Consider the following 24,693-nt stretch of genomic DNA (forward strand, 5'->3'; position numbering starts at 1 on the left):
GACACACGCACACGTCGCTCGTTCTATTGTAAATTTATTTTACCATTCAAAAATTTACCCGCTGCAATCTTCGCAAAGATGTCTCGCTTAACCTAAAAATCGTTCAACAACTTTAAAGAAACATCTCTTTTGCACCGGTTTTTTACGATGTCATCGTCAAGGACCGCATTAACGTATTTAAAATACAGATTCCACTGTAATTTTGTGCACAAACGGCCCCAAATCAGTAATATTTACATGCAAAACGTCAGAAATGTGCACGACATAAAACAAGGAGACACGGCGATAGTGTCTGTCAGTGAAATCAAAAAACAGCTTAGACTGGTTGGTTATGTGGTGGAAGATGGATTCACATGCTTAATAACGAAATGTCCTGTCTGCAAAAGCGATAAAAAGGAAGAAATTGGGAATGCATACATCAATAAAACGACAGGTTAGCTTTCCACCATCTCTTTGTTTTGACTACTTCGATTTGATTTGAGTAAAAACATATTATAACAGTAATACAAATAGTCATACTAGTTTTACGCAGTGTAAAAAATAGTTCTATCGTTTTAGTCAAACAGACTATTTTATTGTGAGTATGTATAAACTCGCCTCACGTAAGTGGAATATATCTATATCCGAAGGAAATTAGGTAATAGTACTGCAGATGCCCGCATGAGATCCTATAATTTTCCTTTTAGAAGTCAAACCTAACCTAGGTAAATGTTCCGCAGAAGCCGTCATGAGAACTTTCTTTTTAGACCAAACCACACCTAACCTAAGTACTCCAACCTAATATAATCTTCATCATTAGCCTGAATCTATCCACTGCTGGATGAAGGCCTCTTCAAGCTGCTTCCACTTCTCTCGGTCCTGTGCGTTGCGTTGCCACGTATTTCTGCAGAACTTTATCATTTCATCGATCCAGCGGCCTCTGGGTCTACCTTGCGGACGTTTTGTACCTCTTGGATATCACTGGATGACTAAATTCGTTCAACGATTGTCTCTTCTTCTAGCAATGTGTCCAGCCCATCTCCATTTGAGGCTTTTAATGAACTCAATATAATCTTAGTTTGTGATAATGATGCATCAAAATGTATTAAGTTTCAAATTTTAAATTAACAATTATTGCATCGAAATGCATCTGCGCCGAGAGAAAAAGGCATTTAATATAATTGTCTACATGGAATGAACTGTTTTCGTAAAAAAAAATTATAAAAGCTCACGCGGGCATCTGCGGCATATTTACCTGAAATTATTTGCACGGTGAGTCTCTCTGCCATAAGAACCCATCTGTATGTTGACGGTAGAGAGTTGTAGTCCAGTGAGTTAATACGCTGGCCTTTCATTCGGGGTCCCGAGTTCGATCTTGGTGAGGTCACAATATATTTATGTAATTTTTTTAAAGCATGTATGTTTGTGAGTGTTCCACTTCTATTACTAGTTACACTATTGTTATTGGGCTACATGCCCTGTTGTAGTGCTAAAAAATGTATATGTAGGTATATACCTACATATTACCTATGTACCCTACTCCCAGTAATCGGCCACCCCAAAAACCAGACAAGTGTCCAATTAGTGAAAGCGGCGGATTATAGTGCATACATACAAAATATGGTAAAAATTAAAACAGATATTTCGTGAAAATAGTTTTTTTTGAGAAATTTGTACTAGCAAATTACGGTTTTATTTATAATCAAAAACAAGTATTTACTAAATTATACATATTTATTATTAACTAAATATTAAACAGTAAATCACTTGACACAACCAGTTGTTCAGTGAGGCAGATATTCTTGAATGGCTTAGGATTCCTGGCTTTCCCTATGACCAAAAGCTTCAGTTTGTGTGTCCCGGTTGCATTGGAGGACGGCATAATTGTGATGCAGTCCTTGGAGACTTTCGTCCCTGGTACATTACTTTCTTCGTGATGAACGTACGTTTTACGAAGGAGAAGTTTGTATACCTACTTGCTTACTTGAATTTGACAATAGAATACCGGCGAATTATAAAGCTTGATTTTGTACATTCAACTAGTAAAAATAACGGCGGATTATAGTAGTTATCGGATAATCGAGCGGCAGATTACTGAGAGTGTACTGTATATATAATCAGGGGACACAAAAATGAATGAAGTGCGTTATCTTCTGGGTGTGGCTGTAAGAGATACAATTAGCAAGTGTGGAGAAACATGGGATATTCTTAAGGCTAAGGATATACAGGCCGCAGATTTTGAACACACGTTGAATGTAGAGCAAAGCTCTTACTAAAATCGCTATAATACCGATAATTTGTGCCTTAGTATTTCATAATTATTCAAACAGATGTCACTGTGTGTTAAATTTTTTAGATTATGCAAATCAATCAACAGTGGCTAGTAATTTGGGTTTAAAGTCGGACGAGATAACTCATGAAATTTGTATGTGCGGCCTGTCGATCACGGTCTCATAGAGCGAGAAAACTCACTGAAGGCATAGAAACGGTTAATGAATATGTTATTTTCAATAATAATTATGTCTGTAACACAATATGCTTTAAAGTTTGTCACGTGAACGAAACGCACATTCAATATTGGTAATACTTGAGGACATTATCGTTAAGTCATAAACTAAAACTGACTTCAAAGTCTCGGTCTATGACTTTTGCATCTCTATCTAATGAATTTGTTCTGTTGTTAGGGACACATATATGTTTTTCCAAATGGCGAATTGATATATTCGCTTTGGCTACGAACCATTACACAAGTCAATTCTAGGCTGGAATGGTGGTTTTGCCGGTACGCTCTATAAGCTTGGTCTTGTTACCCGTTCAACATGTCCATGTGGTGGAGAAATACACAATGTGTATCACATTATCTGAGGATATCCTAAATTGTATACGAAAAGGAAAGGGCAGCTCAAGCCGGTTCAACCAGCTGTTGGGGTCATCGGACGGTCCGACCTGGTCACCACAATGGCCGATTATGTTGCATTTAAAAAAACTTGCAGCCTCATACTGCCAACACAAAGATATATCGGCAGTTTTATATTAGCTTTTGTTACTTACATATTATAATAATTTTTAATATTCCGTTTACATGCTCCTCTCTCTCATAGGCACTTTTAACATGGCGACAGTTTTGGGTAACTGCTCCTGAGACATTTCCAGTCATAAAAAATGATGTTTCTATCTTGTGACATGCCAGATTAAGCAGGACGGGTGTGGTTTGGTGGGGTCATTAAATTCAATGTTCTGTGGTCACGATTGAACATAAATAACCGATCATTGTGGTGATACTGCGCATGGAATTCGATGCATCTTCCTCTAGCACCGCATCTCAAAATTATCCAAACTTTCTGTCTGTTAAATCGAGGTTTTACTGCAATTCATTTTTATCACCAGGTTTCTTCCTGTGTCCGTCATGTAACAAATCCGGACAATGGAGCAGTCTGGAGAAGCTTCTCAAAAGAAAAAATGGCAAACACTCTCCAAGTCACGAAACTGATGATTTCACAAGGACCGATGAGGGATTCGAAGACTCACTGAATCGAATTATCAACAACAGCTCGGACGTATCCGATTTCGATGATAGCAGAATACACGAGGTCTTAGAATCTTTTGATTTGCCTGTAAGTATATATTATTTTTTCTTTTTAGCACTACAAAGGCTATGAGGTCCAATGATAGTAGTGTAGAGAGACAGTTATGTAGTAATAGAAGTGAAACAATCAAATATCCGGGCTTTGAGAAAATCACATATTATGGAAGTATATGTGATCTCACCGGGTCGAACCCAGAGCCCCCAGATAAAAGACAAACACCAGACATAACCGTATGGTGGACAAGAGTCCTATCTGGCGCTATATTTTTTTTTAAAGATTTTTTCTTAATATGAGGTGTTCCATAATTATTATGTGTGTTGATAAAGATAGGTCGCTATTATATTAGAAAAAATATTTTATTTTCGGTTCCAGACGTTCCAAGACGCTGCCAAATCATTGTCTGGTCTCCGCCTATCGACAGACGGCCATAATCTTCACTTCCCTCTCCGTAACGCGTCTGGAACGATATCTGGGTTTCGGACTCTCCACACTGGTTCAATTAATGAGGTTACGGAACCCAAGGTCGGTTGTTCAGGAGTGTTTTGGGTTCGCGGTGGACGGGGCACAGGCACGGTCGGTAAAGCGAACCCTGCCATCATTGTGGATACGGTTTCCGACGCCATGGCGATAGCTGCGCAGAAATTGCAAGGTTTGTTTACAAAAAATGCATTTGTTTCGATACTTTCAGCTCCGGTTAGGTGAAGTTTGTTAGTAGTAGAGTCACTTTTCTATCTACCCTCAATGGAAATGATGTATTTATACAGATCTTGTCAACAGGTGGAGCTATATGCCTGCCGTACGGCTTATCGTCATTGCCACAGGAGGCGTTACCTGCCCTCGAGAAGTGGCCGAAGCTAGTCCTGTGGCCGGGGACCGAGGATAGTGGCCACGCTATGGCAGTAGCGAGGAAACTCGCAGAGACCAGATGTCTACTTATCAGGTATGACAAACCCATTTGTTCTAGATCGTAATACTGTATTACAGATGTACAGTAACTCATTAGTTAGAATGAGACGATTTGGCATTGCTTACTGGACAACCGGTCAACGGACATCTTAATGCTGCTACAGATGAATGATATGCATGGAAAAATCTATATTCATTACGACTTGAATCATCAACACGAACATAGACCCTCCAAACCAACCCGCCCCCCTCCACACTCAGTCTTAATTTACATTTGGGTGTGAAGCATTAGCATGCATTAGCACCTGATAAATAAATATATAGAACAAAAAACAAAAACAATACAGACATACAAAACTATGTGAAGAGATCTTCACGTCTGCAATAAGATACCGCAATTTTTTTTAAAAGCAATAAAATGACCCTTGTACCAGTTAGTGGTGGTTAGACCATCGCTTCCCTTTACATACACAGTTTCGGACATTCATAGAGGATGTGGTTTGCTTCCTGTAGTTCTCCCGACATGCTGGTCGGGTGACAAGTCCAAGCTCAAAGAGCTTTGAAATTGACTGGTGTAGTGGTCAGGAGTCAAACCGGTTATCTCCAATCGTCGTTGAATATTTGAAAAGAGCAAATATGTATGTCTGCCCTTGGTGGAGGAATTCCACTTTCGCTACCTGGACTTCGACTCCATATCCAGCATCATTTGACATATCGTTCGCTTGAATCGTCAAATTCTTATCTCTAATATAAAGTATCGATCTGTATTAAAGTGAGTTTTATGGCTGTTTCAAAAACGCATTGGACTACGAGGGCTCGCCTGAATATGTAATGGTATTTTGCAAAAAGGTTGATACGCTCCTTCCGTATGAACAGTCGAAACTCTAATGCAGTCTAGAACATGTAATATAAATTAAATTTAATTTTAAAATACACATGCTGAGACGATTTTTAGATGGTAATGAATTTATTTGCTTTGTAGAGCGACAGAATCGAGACCTGGCCCTTCGGATTCGCTGAAAGCCGGCTTGGATCTTAAGGTCATAGCGGCTGGTGCGCGGCCTGCTCACCACAAAGCCATCACCACTTTCAGAACACTAAGAGAAGACGTCTTATCCGATCTGCATAATATCGACAAGGTAAAATTGGGTTGACTAATCAGTAATCTATTTGTTTCGTTTCGATTACCCATCTTTATTCTTCCGACAATCGCTGGACAAATTTTGTCATCCATGCATGACGTAGAAAACATGCGAACGGTAGGCTAAGGGACCACTGGATTGGCAGAAATAGGTGGCAACACAACGGAAAGGACAGATTCCGCTTAGACATGCCTTCATCCAGCCGTGGATTAATTCCAAACCGATGAAGATTTACATCATCTGCTCCAAAGATTGACGTAGTAGGTACAGTGGGAAATAAGAGGTGTACGTGATGAGTAGGAAGGAACTACTTTGAATGTCCAAAAATATGTAACAATTCAAGTAGTCAAGAACCAGTGACAGTTCAATGGTCAGAAGCACTGGTTTACAAAACAGTGTCATGTTTAAGAGGTAATAAAAGTATTTTTACACTGCCTATCTTCTCTTCAACACGTGTGGCCTTATACATAATCAAAATGAAAAGTTGACTGACCGGTAAGTCTGAAAAGTTTGCAGACCCCTGCTTATGGCTTGCTTTAGGCAGTGTTTATTTATTTTTTTAAAACTAACCAATACCGTCAGAATTCTGTATTCTTAGTTCAATGAAAAGAAATAAGTATGACTGACGAAAGTTTAGTGTGCACTGTTTATATCGGATCACCACAGCCTACCTCCACCCTTCATCACTGACTTAAATAAACATAACGGCTTCACGCAGAATTTTTTTATAAAGAATGGTTGGGTATTAGCCATTTTTTTAACGCATAGTGTCGTAAATCTGAACCACTGACTTTTGCACATTGTCTATGGTCACCTACTCCTACACTGTTCGTTTGGTACAATGTTAACTTGTATGCTTATGGCGGAAGGGTGGACAGGCATGCGGGGGGTCGAACGTAGTGATTGTAGAAGTGTGTTGCGCGTTGAACACAGGGAGAAAATTTGCTGTGACGCATAGTCGTAACAGCATACCTCCTTCACCAGTAGGTACATTTGTAATAAAACCGCTGTAAAAGAAATATTTTATTTTATGACATCGGGTGTGATGTCTTTTAACTGTGCTAGAATACCTAGTTCTGATCCTGAGTAGGTAAATAACTGCTTATTTTTACCACCAGGTGCAAGGAATCAAGTGGAAGCGGTATCCGGCCCTCAACCGACTACTGCGTGGACACCGGAGGGGGGAATTGACCGTCCTGACGGGCCCCACAGGCTGCGGGAAGACCACATTCTGCAGCGAGTACTCGTTGGACCTCGCCATGCAAGGAGTAAGCCATTTTTAACCAAGCGGTCATCTTCAGAATGTTAAATTACATTAATTTGTAATAAATAAATTGATAATTCTCTCGAAGTAAATGAAAAGATAGTTAAGTATTGTATCCATTATATTCAGGTTAACACGCTGTGGGGCAGCTTTGAAATACGAAACGCCAGACTGGCTAGGACCATGTTGCAGCAGATGTCAGGGTGCCCGCTCGAAGAAAATCTTCATAAATTCGACAAGTGAGTTAAACAACAACATGATATCAATTCTCAGGGAAGCTATTGGTAAGTTTGGTTTTCTGTGGTAAATCAGATTATATGTTTTTGGATGTTTTTAAATTTTAGTTAAATGTTTGTAAATTCTCAACAAACTAAAATTTAAAAACATTCAACATATTCATACCGTACACGGAGTTTTCAAAGTTTATAAATGCTGTTTGCAGAGAATTTATACAATACAATATACAACACAAATTTAAAATGATATATTCGCATGCTTCGTATGGCTGTTTTCGTGTAGATCGCTTTTGTACACCGCTGCAGGGTCAGTCAGGGAGAGTCAGTCACAGTAACGGAATCTTTGAGGCTGTGTCTCGCGCTCTAGCGGCATCCGAAACACATGTCCAAGCCACGTGAAAAAACTCTTCGTATCTATTTAAATCACTTAATGCTGATGTGTCCGCTGACAAACTTGTATTTGTAACACGGACTAATGCACCTGTAAGATTTGGTAAAGACATTGATTGTCAAAGCTCAAAAGTCAAGATTTTTGGACTCCACTAAGATGTCATGCCACAACCACAATGGCTGAATGGTTACGCATCAGTCTTCTAACTTCCTGGGGTCGAATCCTCAGATCTAGCAAAAATTTACATGCTGCTTTTCAATGTGCGTTTGGAATCAGAGTATGGACCTAATAGTCCAAACAAGTTGCCTAGCTCCCATTTCTCATAAAAATACAAATCTGTATTACACTCCACTCTGTGGCAGGTAATGGACCTAATAGGTTGACCAAGTGACCATCATCCATTTCTCTTAAAACAAAAATCTGTTAAGCAGCCTCTTCGTGGTGCGGCTGAGGTTCACATTGAATTGTAGAGCCAATTAAAAAATTAATTAATGAGAGAAGCGACGTTTCCCAGCCATTCAGGAGCACAGGTAGCCTGCATGCGTTTAACAAACATTTCGACTGCTCAATCTGCAAACCAGCCAGCTGCACTTTTAACCAAAAATGAGATTTTGATGGCATTTTGTTATAAAGCATGTTTTCTATGCTCACAAAATTTCAAATTCCTAAACCTATAAATTAATGCGTCATCATTCTTCACACAAAATAGCCAACTGCAAGTGCCAATTTTCCAATATCGTAAATGGAACAACTCCACCCTTTATATAAATTTTCCTTATATATAAAAGGGAAGCTAAAATAGTATATTAATTCATAGTGCTGCTTATTTGTAAAAAAAAAATTCTAAGTGTATTTTTGGAATTGCTAAATTCCACTTGATAGTTAAATTATCAAGTTTTTTCTCCTTCCTAAACAATTTGCTCAAATGGAGTTAGCCGGATTAAGCAACGACTGCGTTGACCTCCTTGTGACTCTAAATTGGCTGAATGCACACTCCACCATGCCCATGCTCCAGGATATAAGTCTCCTATATAGTCAATTTTTTTTGGCTTTTTTCGATTGCATTCTCATCAAATTTTTGTTTGCAGATTCGCAGACATCTTCGAAGAGCTGCCCATCTATTTCATGACATTCCACGGACAGCAAACGATCAAAGACGTTATGGAGGTGAGAATTAAATTACTTTTGGAATGGTTCGGTGAAACATTACGCCTGAAGGCAGGGTTTAATTGAATTTTAAAAACTAACCAGCACCGTCTGCAAAATGTATTCTTAGTTTAATGAAAACAAATAAGTATGACTGACAAAGTTTAGTGTGCAACATTTATGTCGAATCTTAACACCCGACCTCCACCCCTCGCCACTGCGTAAGACATGTGGATTGTGATTATTTGACCAAAGCAGAGCCTGTTTGATTTTTGTTTGAAATATACACATTTAATTTCGATTAAAAGCGGCCTATATAGTCGCTTTCGCATTCATATACCTGAGACGGGATCAGTAATTGTCTTTCAAATGAGGTAATGATCATCCGATTCAAAATGTAACTTGCCCAGGCTTTTTTTTTTCCAGGGCAAGTGGGTGGAGCGTGTTGTAATCTTGAGTCCCTTTTGATTAGTTAGACCTGGCAAATAATTAACATTTACATTACAATATATAGCTGTCAACATAAATAACTCTAATATCGTAGATTTAACAAAAGGCTTTGTTAATTTTTCTTGTCTAGGCAGTGGAGCATGCGGCGTACGTCCATTCGATATCTCACGTGATCATAGACAACGTGCAGTTCATGCTGGGGGTCGGCGACGATGTGTCTCGACACACCGACCGCTTCTGGAAGCAGGACGCTGTCATCGCAGCGTTCAGGGGCTTTGCCACCAAAGCCGACTGCCACGTCACCCTCGTAATGCATCCGAGAAAGGTATATTATAGGAAAGACTATATGGGGTGAACCTTGCATTTTTGAAGGACACATTCGATAATTTATTGGCTTCGTTGCCATAGACACCTGCGTTGTTTGTCGGTTAGACATTGCCAAATATGCATTGAATACTTAAATTTATATATTTGGATAATTTATAATTAAAATCGACTTCAATTGGAAATTTCATGCTTCTCACATACTTTATATCCAGTTCAAAGTATACTTCTGAACATAAAATTTAGCTATAAAAATCTGTAGAAAGATTCTTTCTTGTCAATTCTATATAGGCATCCAAAAGCAACACATTGAAAAGGCTAGAGCCCTGTCAGCCCCCCCCCCCCCACTTTTGGGGGCGATCATCAACACTATCATCATTTTTACACTTTGTGTCTTCAAAAAGACTAATCTAAAGATCTAGATAGATAAAATCTTCTTTTACTGAACTGTTATTATGACAATACTAATTTTCAGGAACGTGACGAAGAAGATCTCTCCACCAGCTCGATATTCGGCAGCGCGAAAGCGTCGCAGGAAGCTGACAACGTCCTCATCATCCAGGACAGGCGGTTGACCACGGTGAGAGGCAAGAAATACCTGCAAGTGGCCAAGAACCGGTACAGTGGTGACTTGGGCATCATCCCGATGGAATTCGACAAGGATTCGCTGAGCTACGCAGCCAAGAAGAAAGCCCCGGAGAAACAGCTCAGCGAGAGTGCCGGAAATGAGGGCAATCCCGTGAATACTTATAAATCATATTAGAAAAAAAATCAATGGTAAATAAAATTGTAATCTTTCTTACAAATGAAAACTTATAACTTAAATATATAATAAAAAATTGCGCATTAGATAAATGATCAAATAGCAGCGGCGAGTGTTGAGGTTAGGTACAATTTTAGGAACCAAGCATTGTCGAATAACTTGCAATAGTAATTCATTGAAAATCGGTAATGTGGTCTGAATAGTAGTGGTGTAGAGGTGAGGTGAGGTGCGGTAGTTAAAAAAATTCTAATTGTGTCTAGTCTATGTCTTCTTACTGTATAACTGTTTGTATTTCACGAGATGAAGTCTCGAGCTATCTCTAGTTGTAAAATGTAAAATCTGAATCATCATCATCAGCCGGAGTCGATCCACTGCTGGATGAAGGCCTCCCCTAGCTCCCTCCACTCTTCTCGGTCCCTAGTTCTTTGCTGCAATGTACATCCACTGAACATTATAAGTTCGTCTATCCGGCGGGTTTTAGGGCATTTCTGTGGGCGTTTAGTGCCCTTGGGTACCACTGTATGACACCATTTGCCGAGCGACATGCCAGCTCATTGCCATTACATCTGCTTAGCGACCTAAGCGTTATGCTCAACATGAACCTTTCCATGCCACGTTGCGTTACTACTTGTAATTTTTGGATTTCGCTTATATTAAGAGTCAATGTTTCTGAATACATACCTATTTTGTAATTTTTTACATAAGATCATGTTATTTGCAGTCACAGAAGTCAGTTTTTATTATTTAGACCAGCGTTTATTAAACTTTTGTATATAGGGGTCTCTTTTTACATTATTTTGTCAATTTAATCTTGGAGCATGTAATCTTTTTGATATTATATTTTGTGTTCTATCCAGTTAGGTCTCTGACGGACACAGACATGCTACTCTGATTGCGTGTCTGTGTTCGCCAGAGATCTATCGAGGCAGACAGCATTATAACGATGCAGTAAATGAGATAAATACCGAATTTTGGTGAATGCTTCAATTTAAATAAGAAGAAACTAATCGGGAAAAGGTTACTTTGTGAGAGTTATTAAGTATTAAACAGTATTGTGAAGATTGGAAACATAATATGTACATAATCCAGTTATGTAATTCTTTTGATGATATCTATTATTTTTTATTATAAGTGCTGTTACCATCGTAATAATACATCAGTAAGACCAGTGGCAAGTGGTGGAGGTAGGCTGTTAAGATTCGACTGCACCCTAAACTTTCTCGATCATACATTATTAATTGTTTTCATTGAACTAAGGACTACAATGTGTAGAGAGTGTTGTTTAGTTTTAAAAAAATCAAATAAACCCTGCCTAAACCATACCATAATAGTTTTGGTTGGTATGGGCGATCCGGCAAAGACAGTACACGATTTTTCAGTCATACTTTGTTTTCGTTGAATTAAACATACAAAATAATCGATAAAAAATATTTTTCTATTTACCTATATAATATCATAAAATATTATGTTTGACTATTTATTATCTACTAAGTCTTGGATTAGGCAGGGCTTAATTGAATTTTAAAAACTAACAAACACTATCAACACATTGTATTCTTAGTCCAATTAAAACAAATACAATTGACTGACAGAGTTTAGTGTGCACTATTTATGCATCACAGCCTACCTCCACCCTTCGCCACTGGGTAAGACATGTGGATTGTGATTAATTGACCAAAGCAGAGCTTGTTTGATTTTTGTTTGAAATATACACATTTAATTTCGATTAAAAACGGCCTATATAGTCGCTTTCGCATTCATATACCTGAGAACGGATCAGTAAGTGTCTTTCAAATGAGGTAATGATCATCCGATTCAAAATGTAACTTCCCCAGGCTTGTTTTTTTCTAGGGTAAGTGGGTGGAGTGTGTTGTAATCTTGTGTCCCTTTTGATTAGTTTAAAAATCAATTCCATAACCCTTATGCTATAAAACTTTTGTCGAATGTGTAAATTAGTTTGTATCGAAGTAAATGTTCGAAGTAAACCATTCCACCTTATCGAATCGAAATCATGTCAAGTTTTCTGTCCTTAACTATAAGGTACCACATAAGCCTTGGTGCGACAACCAATATAATATTATGTAGGTATATATTATTATAAGCCAAAAATCTATATTTTTGTGAATGTAAATAAAATGAATTTAGAATATCTTTTGTTTTATTATAAAAATCCTCTCTCCCAAACGGTAATTCCTTTCAATACCAAACGTAACAAAATTGTAACAATTATTATCAAAAAGATAACTATTAGATGGGGGCAGGGCCGGCCCATGATTCTTTGGCAACCCAGGAGGGGTATTTTAAATAGTTAACGTGTTCCTATTATTTTCATTGGTTCAAATTAACACGGATAACACTCAAGAGCAATTCCCTGAAAAATGCGGTTATCTATAATAATAAAATTGTTAGCACACCGTACTGTGTCTTAATCGGATACGTTTGGAATCGAGTAAGACGTGTTAACTATGTTATTCAACAACATTTGACAGCTCACAGTTAACACGGTCATAGGCGAATGTGTTAAAATAACACGCCTGACAGTTAATTACCTAAATACGACTCATGTTTATCACTTTTTTTTATTGATTTTGGAGTTAAGTGATATGTTAGAATAACACTGCTGGTAAACGATAATTTGCCCACCCATTATTCTATTACCAACCCATTGTGCAAATAATTCATTAATTCACAAAAGATGAACTAATTCCAACTATCAATCGACTCATTCTAATATATTGAAAATGTATAATTTTGAAAAACACTTTCTGAGAGAGTATATTATTATAACTAATAGAAAAAATCTTTTTTTGAAAAAAGTAAGTCCGATGGGGAATCGAACCCCGTATCTCCCGGGTTTACGCCCCATCCGTCGCATTTTACCAATATGCTACGGCGTGACATACTAATTGCGACAAATTTTAACTATTGGTCGATTTTAATACCTACTCATCAGCGCCCTGCCAAATCAAGTTACTTTGCGATAATAATCTTTTTTATTTGTGTTTACATAAAAAAGTTGTTGCCATAGATTCACCAAAAGTGTCTCAAGTATTACACTTTTACGGTACTCATGTTGTTTTTCAATTTGTATCTGTGAGGCTTGAACAAGTGGCAATTTTTCTCGTAAAAAACAAAATCTGTTAATACAAAATAATCTCTACTCTGTTGCGGCCCATATAGGTATTATGATCCTATTAGGATCGAATATGGTCGAAAGAATAGGTCTGTTACCGAAAGTTGAGGCGGCCAGAATACTCATACAGACGCATTGTTTATAAACAGGTTGTTTCAAATTTTCAAATTGACTAATCAATAAAGGAACAGCCTGTAAAAGAATTGTACTGTATTCTTCAAAAATACACACAATGTTTCGTAATGTGATCGCCTCAACTTTAGGTAACAGACCTATACCTACCTTGATAAAAAAAATAACAGCTATAATAAATTATTGTAATAAAGAAATCGACTGAACGATGAAAAGCGAAATATATTTAACAACATTCGATATTTAGTTACAGTGCAAGAATAAAAGAAACAGCGAGGAAGCTAGGTATGTTTTTCAACAATATTAAAATGCATAAACTATTCATGCTACAGACTTGTCATTATAATTTTAGTGGATAAATATTAAATACTGGTCACATTCAAACAAAACAATTTGAATTAACCTACAATTTTAATAATAAATGTCAGAGCGTTTTGTTTTGACACATCCGAGCATATGATGTTTTTATTTGGAATTTTAACGTAAAACAACTGATAAATTGCTGTGTTAACCGACAAATATATTGCAACAATGGCTTTCAATACGTCTGGAGAGGACTGCATATCCCGGCTGATAGACGCAAGCTGTGTTTCGACAGAAGTGGATCAAATCGATCGACAATACGATATCGACGAGACAGTCAAATGGTTGGCTGAAAGAAATGTGACAAAGGTGATTTAAAAGCATTATTAGATAGCTTTCTCTTAGTGAAGAGAATATATTTCATTATATACTTGGTTGCTTTCGGTGTGATGCCGATTCGAAAAGGCCACAGTGACTTTTACGTGTAGATAAAAATACCATATTATACCCACGACTTGGGAGAATGCTTAGATTTTTAGATGCTACGTCTTTTCAAGCACGTGGACACTTTCTACAGCAGTTTTAAATCTTGCCAGCCGATGTTATGACGTTTAAATATGATTTTATTGCGTTTCTATAAAATTTTGTTTTGATTTTAAGAACAGTGTTTATTTGTTTAATTACGTACCTACATACTATTAAAAACTGGGGTGCTTTTCACTGGTGCTCCGCCGTCTTTATCTGTCAGTCGCCATTTTGGAAATCAGTTATCTTTTTGTCATCGAATTATAGTACGCGGTCCAAGACATGATAGTATTTTGGCAAAAATTATAGGACGTGTTGAAAATGTAAGTTTTTTGTTTGTCACATAAACATAACGAAGAATTCGAGAAATTCCGATGCCCTGCTTTATTTAAATACCTCTTACGACTGAAAAATTCTAACGCCGGCCGCCGTCATTAACTGTCACGTTAGTTTTTTAGAGTATACAACGCAAAACTATGTCCATAGACTAATATCACATACTGAGATCTTATATTATATAGATTATACTTACTACGTCCCTCGCTGCACGTTATTATGATTTGCTGTGATTGAAGTACGAACATTTTACAGAACTTTAAACATTGGCAATATAGACAACTTTTAAAAGCAATGGGGAATATTCGCACAACCGGCGAATTCAATTAATTCCATTTTTCAAAATTGTGGTATTTTTGATGTACTATACTTTTTTAATAGTACGCGAACCAAAATTTACTATAATTATTGTTCGGTTGGCAACACTGTGCTCAGTGACAGATGACAGCGAGCGACGGTGGAGAACCAGTAAAAAGACCCAAAACTGGTAAACTAACTATTGTCGAACAAGAACTACTTGTCCGTGTGTTAAAACTGAGAACTAATACACCCCGGTAACAGTCGGTTATGGGGAAGTCAGGCGGAAACAGCCGATTTTGACAAAATTCATAAATTCAAGAATGAAAACCTAACCTAACAAATAATCCAGTATATCGGCTATTTTCAAAATGTGTTTGCCGCTGGCTTCCCCATAACTGACTTGTACCCACACCCGTCCTGTGTAGTTAATCGCACTTTCGTTTCCAAATTTATAATTACATTTCATGCTTCCGTGATGTACGAATCCATCAATTTACGTAATTTGATGCTTTTTATAAACGATCAGGAGTGACGTTAGAATTATTATTAGTAAACTTTTGCGTTATTGCGTAGAAGAAAAAGAGTCACATCTAAAAAGAGAGCCGATACATTATTTAAAGTTGCCGCCGTGACAGGTACGTCACTGAGAAGTCTTTTATATATGCGACTACAGCGACTTCCTGTTATCGACGAGATCTTGTTGACAGACAGTAAATTATGATTTTTTTACGTACACATTCAGAAAATCTACTTATGTTAATAAAACCCCTTTGTCTAAATGAAAAAGACAGTCGAACTTGGTTATTACGAGGGAGATGGGACCGACTGAATTTGCTCGTTATAAGCAGTACTCGTTATATCAAAGAATAGGTATTTTTAAATAATTGAATCATAACAAAAATAGTCGAAGAAGTTGTTAATTGTAATGAACGCTGGTAGGTACCTACGGACTTCATAAACCTTGGATTTTTCAACCATGTGCGTGGATACTTTTTCATTATTGTCAGCGAAAACAACAATTAGACACTTAACTAGTGTCATAAACGTAATCCATCCCCGGCGACATCCTGTCCGATCGGATTTTATTGCTTAAGGTCGAAATGTTTTTAAACGATCGACATATTTTAGCTCAGTATATCCGGTAAGTTGCTCGTTATAACAGTGTATATGGAGAAAATCATAAATCAATTGTCAACGAATGTTTCCTCATTACATCCGAGATCTCGCTATGTCTATGATCGTAATAACCGAGTTTGACTGTAATTAAAAACAATAAACAATTCGTTTTGCAGGTATGTCTTCAGTTCCCTGACAATCTTCTTAAAGACAGCGTCGCAGTATCCAAGAGAGTACGGAGTCTCTCCAATTGCAAGGTTTATATTGTCGCCGATTCTACATATGACAGGTGACTATTAAAATGCTAGTGCCATCCGGCAATAATTAGATCTTTGTAAAAAATGATAATGATATCTTCGGTCCCTATTAAAAAAGTCGGATCTGAAATTTTGTCATTTTCGGATTATTACGTAAAAGTTTTTTAAACACTTTAAACATTTATACCACAATCACAGTTTTTTTTGTTTGTTTGAAAAATTTAGAGATACTCAAGTTAAAAATGACAGATCTACCGAGAGTGTCTGAATAACAATGTCGGTTCTTACCAACACACATTGTTGGCTGGGCGTGGGTGAGCAAGATACGTCGGATCTGACGGTTGCTGCTATGTTCACCAGACAGACGGATGTTTTTATAAACGTTTAGAAAAGTTTCTATAACCCGTATTTTTATTCATTATGGCAAGCAATAGGTCACAAAGGATATTTGATGAAACATCTTTGATTGCTCGTACTGAAAAATAGCATTTTGCAGATCCGACTTTTTTAATAGGGACCGACGATATGATTCAATTAACTGGTGCTAAAGACCATCCAAGACTTTTCGCGGTTGGCATATACAGTTGCGTAATAAAAGAGTTCCATATTCTATGCATGGTAGAGTTCTCTTGTGAATAAGAGATCTTGGTATTACGTTTGACAGTAAAATGACATTTAGCGGCCATATATAAAACAAATGTGTCTTTTTGGATGTTACAGTATTAAAAATTCTTTATAATCCCTTAGTTTGAAGCAGGCTTGAGGGTGGGTATAGTGATTGGGCACCGCATCAGTTGAAGTACGGCTTTATGGTGGAAAGGGTTTAGAAGAAATTCTTGAGACTGGATATTATCTGTGACTTTATCTGACTAACTTTCTCTTTGATATCCTTACATACTGTAGTCTATAAATCAAAAGAGATCTGTAATTGGCTACATACTTTTTCTGACGTATACGGGAATACATGCAACTCTGTCACTCTTGGTAGTGTTGATCTGTGTGTACTTGATAACTCTTGTAGAAATCAAGAGCATTTGTTGTTTATCCTATTTTTGTTTGTTAAACATGCTCCTCTCTTCCATGGCTAGTCGGTTGGCTTTAGTTCTTGCATAAGCTGGTTGTTATACGGGTGTCGTAGGTGAGGTTTTTATGCAAAATTCGCTGGAATATAATATGCCATGTTGCTACGAACTTCATGGAATCGATATTTCTGCCTCTTCGGGCACACTTTCGCGTACAGTAGCAATATTTTCGCATGAATGGCCATCTAAAACACTATGTACCGATCTCCTTAAATTTTTTAATCAGCTTGCGAATACAGCCTCCAGTTGGGTGATGATTTCTACCGAATTCTGACATTAATTTTCACAGTACGACCGTCGAAGATTTGGCATTTTCGTAGTATGATTGTATTATTTTTATGCGCTGTGCATTGGAGAAACGATCCATTGTGTTAAATGGTATAATTTCAATAATTGACGATATGTCCAAAAAATTGCGTGAAATATTTGACAGGTAAAAAATGACAGGACTGTGAAATTCGTACCACGACCTGTATATCGTTGATCTTTCCTTACGACGCTACGATAACGAGCTGAGGATTACTATATTTCATCTTATCACAGTGAAAGCAATATTATTTTCAAATACTGTAATCTTCATCTTAACTTGTTGACTGCGGAACATTTAATTACTATTTAATTACCGCATTTAAATAATATGCTAATTATATTAAATGGTCAATTAATTAGTGTACAACAGGTGTACCGTCCACTTGGAAAGATTAATTAGGTTCTGTATGTAATGTCATGTTTTTTCTGTGTCAACAGTTGCTGTGTTGATGAAGTGTCTGCAAAACACGTGGACGCGGAGGCCATCGTCCATTATGGACATTCGTGTCTCTCAGCTTGTATCTTCCCCGTATTCTATGTCTTCCCCAAGAGACAACTAGACGTTGATAAAACGGTGCAGACTCTAAAAGAATCAATACTCGCCGGGCGGAAGACTGTTGTCATTTATGACATAGCGTACCATCATTTGGCAGGTAATATATAGTCTTCATTAATTATTTAACAATGTCAACCTCTTAGTTGGAGCATATGGACACCACACGGTGCCTACAAGAATCCCTGTCGCTCACCAGTCTTCGTCCTATATACTCCCGGTTGGCTTGAAGAACAGGCAAGCCAAGTTTAAATTCTCTGCAGGTGTCCAAAGGATCTTTCCGAGCAAGGTCCAATATCGCCTCTTCAATCTCAGTATGATGAGAGGCTGTTTAATTCGCTCTCTTATGTCCTCGCTTCTAATAAAATCATTCTACCGGAAACTCAGTACGTCGTAAACATCTGTTCTCGAAGCTCAGTATGCAGTTGCTATGAACCTTTGTGATGTGCCATGACCTGTTGGTTTATAATATTGCGGGTCCTGAGTGTATTAACAGATTTGGATGCTAGGCAACTTGCTCGGACTATTAGGTCCAAACTCTGATTCCAAACACACATTGAAAATCAACATGTAAATTTTGAACCCGTAACTCATGATATTTTAAGCCGCTATATTATATTACCGCTCAGCGTCGACTCTCTAAAATATACAAAATTCATATGTGTATTATTTGCCCTTTCGAGTAGGCGTTTACCAAATTAATGTCATATTGTAACCTCGATAATAAAAGATTATTGCGCATCTATTCTATACACAAGACTACTATCGGCAGCTATCGAGGGTAGTTTTCCATGTTTGTATTGAAGTATTATAATTATTGTTACAATAAGTAAGCTGTCTAAACAGTCAAAACTGTCTATCTCGCTAAAGAGAGGTGCTGTTAGAACATAGCACTTATTGTAACAATAAGTGCTAATTCTTCTATAGAAAAATATGAATTGGATTAGATTGATTTAGAGCATGTATTCAGTATTTATAGCTAAGGATGCTTATATGATCTGGGAATAAGAAGCCTTGTAAATAATAAATTCTCTGTTTCAGATGATCTCTGCACAAAAATATTTCAAGCATTACCTCACGTAATTGTTGGAAAAATATACACAAATAGAGAAAATGATTCAGATTCTATCTGCGGCAGATCGCTGACCAATTCTTCCAACGAAAGTGTCCCTCTCCAAGTACTGGAGGAATCTGTTATAATCTATATCGGAGATCAAGGACCTACTGTGTTTAACCTCACTGTCTCCGGAAAAGGTAAGATATCATTGTCACCTAAGTATTCAAATACCATAAAATCGGGGTTACATTGTATATTGTGCATTTGACAGCCATGTTTTGTTTACTGGTGTATTACGGATCATTTTGTGACTAGTGTATAATGTGGTTTATTTACTGATGATTATCTTCATTCTTCACAGCATTAGAAGTTTCCCTACTCGATCCAAACATCCAGACGTTGGTTCTGCAGTCGGAATCGATATGGCTGAAGAGACGGCGGTATCTGATTGAGAGAATCAAAGATGCGAATAGGATTGGAATCGTGGTGGCCACACCTAGCGGGGTGACTGCGCGGCACTCCATCCGCAGGGCCAGGGATGCGGTAAAGGCTGCCGGAAAGCGAGGATACGTCTTGTCCGTGGGCAGGCCGAACCCGGCAAAACTGGCCAACGTTCCAGAGGTGATTATGTTACTATATTAGAATAAGACGTGATGTATTTATGGCAAACTACACATTTATCGTCCGGCGGACAGTACATCTTATGATGCCTGATGCGGCGTCGAAGACCTGGCAGTGAAAGTTGGATGCTTCCACCAAGGGCAGGCACACATATTTTGTTTTTTCCAAATGTCCAATGGTAATTGGATTTCAACCAGTTTGATTCCTGACTACTACACCAGTCAATTCTTGACTGGTGTAGTGGTGGATTCGCTGCCATGCTCTTTGAGCCTGCTCACCCGATCAACATGTCCATGTGGCGGAGACCTACAAGATGCAAACCACATCCTGTGGAAATGTCCGAGAATGTTGTCCGAAAGGGAAGAGATGCTCAAGTCGGTCAAACCTGCCAGACCGTCCAACCTGGCCAATTTTGTTGCGTTTAAATAATTTGCGGCGTCTTATTGTGGACGTGAAGTTCTCACATAGTTTTGTATGCCCATGTTGCAGTGGCGAGGGGTGGAGGTAGGCTGTTAAGATCCGACGTAGATTGTGCCCACTAAACCTTGTCAGTCATACTTATGTTTTCATTGAACTAAGAATTCAATGTGCAGATGGTGCTGGTTAGTTTTAAAAATTCAATTAAACCCTAGCTCAACCAAATCATAATCGAAAAAAATATTTTTCTATCTATAATTATGTATGGTTTAATGGCATAATTTTAGATATTTTATGGATAAACGAGTATTTTTTGACTATTATCTACTATGACTCGGATTAGAGGGTTTAATTGAATTTTAAAAACTAACAAACACTATCTACGCACTGTAGTATTGGTTCAATGAAAACAAATACGTTTGACTGTCAATGTTTAATGTGGACTATTTATGTCAGATCTTAACAGCCTACCTCCACCCATCGCCACATCCATGGATTTACTGGGATCAATAGGGCATAATTTAAACTATCGCGGTAATAACTGTTTACTCACAAAAGTGCGATCTGTCTCACCAATCTCATTCTTTAAGCTTAAGTGAACACGGTTGTTGTCTATTGTGGTGCTATTTGACTGGTTGAGAAAATCGGTTAAACGTCAAAATGCTCTGCGCGGTGTGGTTCATTTTTTTTCCGGCAGTTGTTTTGATCCATGCGTGCAGTCTCGCAACTTGCATGATAATACGTGTTTACAATGTCGTGATAATACGTACTGCCACCAGTAAATTCATGCACGTGTAAACAGGCTATTAAGGAAGCATTAACTGTGAGCTTACATGACCTTGTCGTATCACTTAATTCATATTGTATGATCCATAGCCTGAGGAGTGAGAGGAAGAGAAGATGTGAATCCTCGTGCTTTAAACTGAGGCGTAGTTTCCCATTATTGTCACGCAGTAGCTTCTTTACTCAGTAGATTAGTTTCTACGATGATGAGTGGCCCAAAAAAAAACCAAAACTCATCATTGAGCATTTCTTTGTTAGTTTGCAACACTTCATCAACAGTTGATCATAGTCTATTTGAAGTTGGACATGCCTGCTATAAAGCAATCCATTCCAATATGTTCAAATAAACTCAAAATATTAGCCTTTATGTTTACAATAATTGATGGTTTTTTATATCACTACATATTGCTGATGTAATCTGTTATGTTTTTCTTTCTCCAGATTGATGTGTACGTGTTAATCGCGTGCCCTCACAGTTCCTTGTACTCAAGTCGTGACTTCATCGCGCCGATAGTCCACTTAACCGAGCTAGAATCAGCTCTGGAAATCACCGAAGGATCGCAGCTCACCGACGTAAGCCTCGTGACAGGCCTGTTGCGACAGCTGCCGGAAAAACACCAGAGTGAAGTCAGTGTCGAGTCAATTAGCAACGCTATAGCCGTGAAAGACAGGCAAGACGTTGCGGAATTGATGGAATTGGGAAAAAACAGGTCCTGGCATGGTCTGCAGATGGACGAGGGTCTTACAGACGTGAAGATGGCGGAAGAGGGCAGACGCGGTATAGCAGGGGGTTATGAATCGGAGCCAAAACATTAAAATTGACATACAATACAGCTTAGTCCAGATCTACTTACGTCTGTCCGCAAATAAATAAACGAGTGTAAAAACTGTTTATAAATAAATACTCATGTTTTTCAAGTGAAATTTTTTATCATGTGTTACAACAATTCAACGATAACTTATAACTTCATAACGATAATTTCATAACTTCCGATAGTAATATGTTCTGAACCAGATAATTGTAGCAATTTACGAGTGGCACGGGTCTTTCAGTGGCCATAGGCTTTGCTTGTCGTAGAATATGGTGTCAACCAGTTCAGTCAAGATCATGACGAAGAATAAGAAGTAATATTACCTGATTGTATTTTTCCGTTCCTGGTTCCTGGGGTGAGGTTCCGAATGTGAAAACCCCCCTTTGTATGCACGTTGCCCTGGATTTGAAGTATTTATAAGAAAAATACCTAGCACTAGATTCAAATTCAGTTTCATGCAGCAGCCTGAATATGGTGGGCCTTAAGTAAACTAAGGCCAATTATAATAGTCAGGCCGTGACATGAAACTGTAAACATCAATGGTATACTAGAACCATTATATTACATATCTTGGCTACGATTTTATAGCGCTGTATGCAATATTATAGACTATAGCGGCGGTCAGGGGTATAGATTTATACCGTTATGACGTCCGAAGTCAAGATATACTGTTTGTAGATAATGATGATTGTTTCATATTGCAATCAAACATTTTCATTTACTGCGAACTACTTCAATGCCGCGGCCTGAATATAGTCAGCCTTGAAGCAGACCCCATATTAATGATGATGAAACTTTTTCAAGACTTTTGCATAGAATTTTGACACTTGTACAGAAGAGGGTTTGCCATTCCTGATGCAGCTTCTCCTCAAGAAAGGACAAAACTTTGACAATGATAATTTCATTTTTAGAAAATTGTCCCTTGGTTTGGAATTGCATAACGAAATACAGAATTGATTAACACTGTTACATCTTAAATAGACAGATAATAAAACACATTTTGAATAATACTGTTTGTTTTATTGGTAGACTATAAATAGCAGGGGCCTATATAGGGGCATGCGTTATTTATGTTGACATTTGAAATTATTTAATAAACACCAAAAATATTAACTATGCTTGGTTGTCATTCCGATTTTCAAAGGCACGGAATATTCGTTGTGATTAATTTTACTCAACCGCTGTTATAAACTGTTTTACACAAATTTTACATGATTTTTCTTTGACTGATAATGTTTTTCTTTGCTGAGACATATGAATGGGTGTAAACGAAAACAAAACTTACACAATCGTGTAACTTGTAACAGACATGTCTATAAATAAAATGCAAACATGCGTCTGGAATTTATTTCAGTGATTGCCATCCATTGAATTGACTGTGTTCAAATAAATTGGATATCTAATTTTAATAAGATTTTTAAAATTTCAAACGTAAATTGCAGGAAATAAAAACATAAAACTGGGAATTAAACAGGACTACAGAATTTAGACGTAAACCAGGGTTTCCTGTATATTAATCAAGTTTTAGGTATCAATACTTTTCTTCTGAAATGGCGACCCTACCGATGCTTTGAGTACTGACAGGTGCTAAGAGGAAGCAAGGACTTTCTCCAGGGAGCATTCCTACTCTGATACAGAGCACATGGAGCTCCAGAGTGTGAATGTATCTAAACAAAATCCTTTCATGACAATTATTGATAGCTAGTGACTCTCCAAGGGCATTATCACAGTCCTCGTTTCATCTCCGTTTTAACATTCGTCACTTCAAATTCAATCTCTAGCACGTCAGACAGCACTTGACTACTTTCAACGGCTGGATCTCTCTCTTTTTCATCACCACTATGAATATACAACTTGTGTCGTTTCATATTGCCGTAAGTCCGGCACTTGTAATCGCATTTCTCGCATGAAAACGGCTTCAGATCACTATGAATCATACTATGACGCTTCAAGTGACTCAGTGCCTTACACGTGTACGGACATTCATCGCAATTGTACATCTTACCGACGTCGTGCGTAATTTTATGACGTTCCAACGTCGCGAGAAGTTTAAATTTCGCATTGCAGTCCGTACAATTGAACGTTTTTCCTTCAGCGTGACCTAAACGGTGTCGTTTCATAAAACCGGACGTAGCACACGTATAAAAGCATATTTCGCACGTGTATTTCTTTTTATTCGCGTGAATTTCTTTATGTTTCGCTAAACTGTCCTGTTTACGACATTTAAACTGGCAGATATCGCACGTTAGAGAAGTCTCAGCGTGCGTAATCGTGTGTATCTTTAAATAACCTGACGTTTTAAATTTAATACCGCATACGGGACAAGCGAACGGTTTTTCAGACGAATGCGCGATCTTGTGGCGTTTAAGTAACGTGACGGTAGCGCACTTGTATTCACAAACATCACAACTGAACGGTTTTTCACCAGAGTGAATCATTTGATGCGTTTTTAATGTGTTACTAGTCCCACATTTATATCCACACGTCGTACATGAATACGGTTTATCTCCGCCGTGTTTTCTTTTATGCTTATTCAAATAATCCATCGTTGTAGCTTTATAATTGCATTCTCCGCACTGAAACGGTCTATCTCCGGAATGCTTTCTGGAATGAACTTTTAAGTGCATTTCGGTTCTAAACTTATTATCGCAAACATTACAAACAAAATTTTTCTCACTCAGATGTATGAGGTTATGTCTCTTCAACCGACTAGACGAACGGCAGGTATATTTACATTCCACGCAAGAAAACGGTCTTTCATCCGTATGA

The 24,693-nt window shown here is 37.8% G+C and overlaps 2 protein-coding genes across 3 annotated transcripts; both read left to right on the forward strand.

Moving 5' to 3' along the window:
• Positions 1-12,333, forward strand: LOC147076876 (mitochondrial DNA helicase-like). 2 transcript variants are annotated; one of them, XR_015069725.1, is made up of 11 exons: positions 1-433; positions 3,367-3,593; positions 3,939-4,215; positions 4,344-4,506; positions 5,455-5,611; positions 6,733-6,882; positions 7,008-7,117; positions 8,594-8,672; positions 9,232-9,426; positions 9,901-11,324; positions 11,811-12,333. XR_015069725.1 is itself a non-coding variant. In XM_085941379.1 (10 exons), the coding sequence occupies exons 1-10, from the start codon at positions 148-150 to the stop codon at positions 10,186-10,188; spliced, it is 1,932 nt and encodes a 643-aa protein (XP_085797505.1). In that variant the 5' UTR covers positions 42-147; the 3' UTR covers positions 10,189-12,333. The 2 variants fall into 2 exon arrangements, 1 of the variants encoding a protein (XP_085797505.1); XM_085941379.1 differs by having other exon boundaries at positions 42-433; positions 9,901-12,333.
• A 1,519-nt stretch (positions 12,334-13,852) lies between these two features.
• Positions 13,853-22,934, forward strand: Dph2 (Diphthamide biosynthesis 2). The gene is made up of 6 exons (XM_085940560.1): positions 13,853-14,125; positions 16,210-16,322; positions 18,120-18,334; positions 19,276-19,488; positions 19,653-19,912; positions 21,554-22,934. Exons 1-6 carry the CDS (start codon positions 13,985-13,987, stop codon positions 21,926-21,928), a joined length of 1,317 nt encoding a protein of 438 aa, XP_085796686.1. The 5' UTR covers positions 13,853-13,984; the 3' UTR covers positions 21,929-22,934.
• The last annotated feature ends 1,759 nt before the right edge of the window (positions 22,935-24,693 follow it).

The sequence above is a fragment of the Rhyacophila brunnea genome, unplaced genomic scaffold, assembly GCF_057557595.1.
Source record: "Rhyacophila brunnea isolate RB1 unplaced genomic scaffold, BYU_Rbru_1.0 scaffold_13, whole genome shotgun sequence".
In the NCBI taxonomy this organism is placed as follows: Eukaryota; Metazoa; Arthropoda; class Insecta; order Trichoptera; family Rhyacophilidae; genus Rhyacophila; species Rhyacophila brunnea.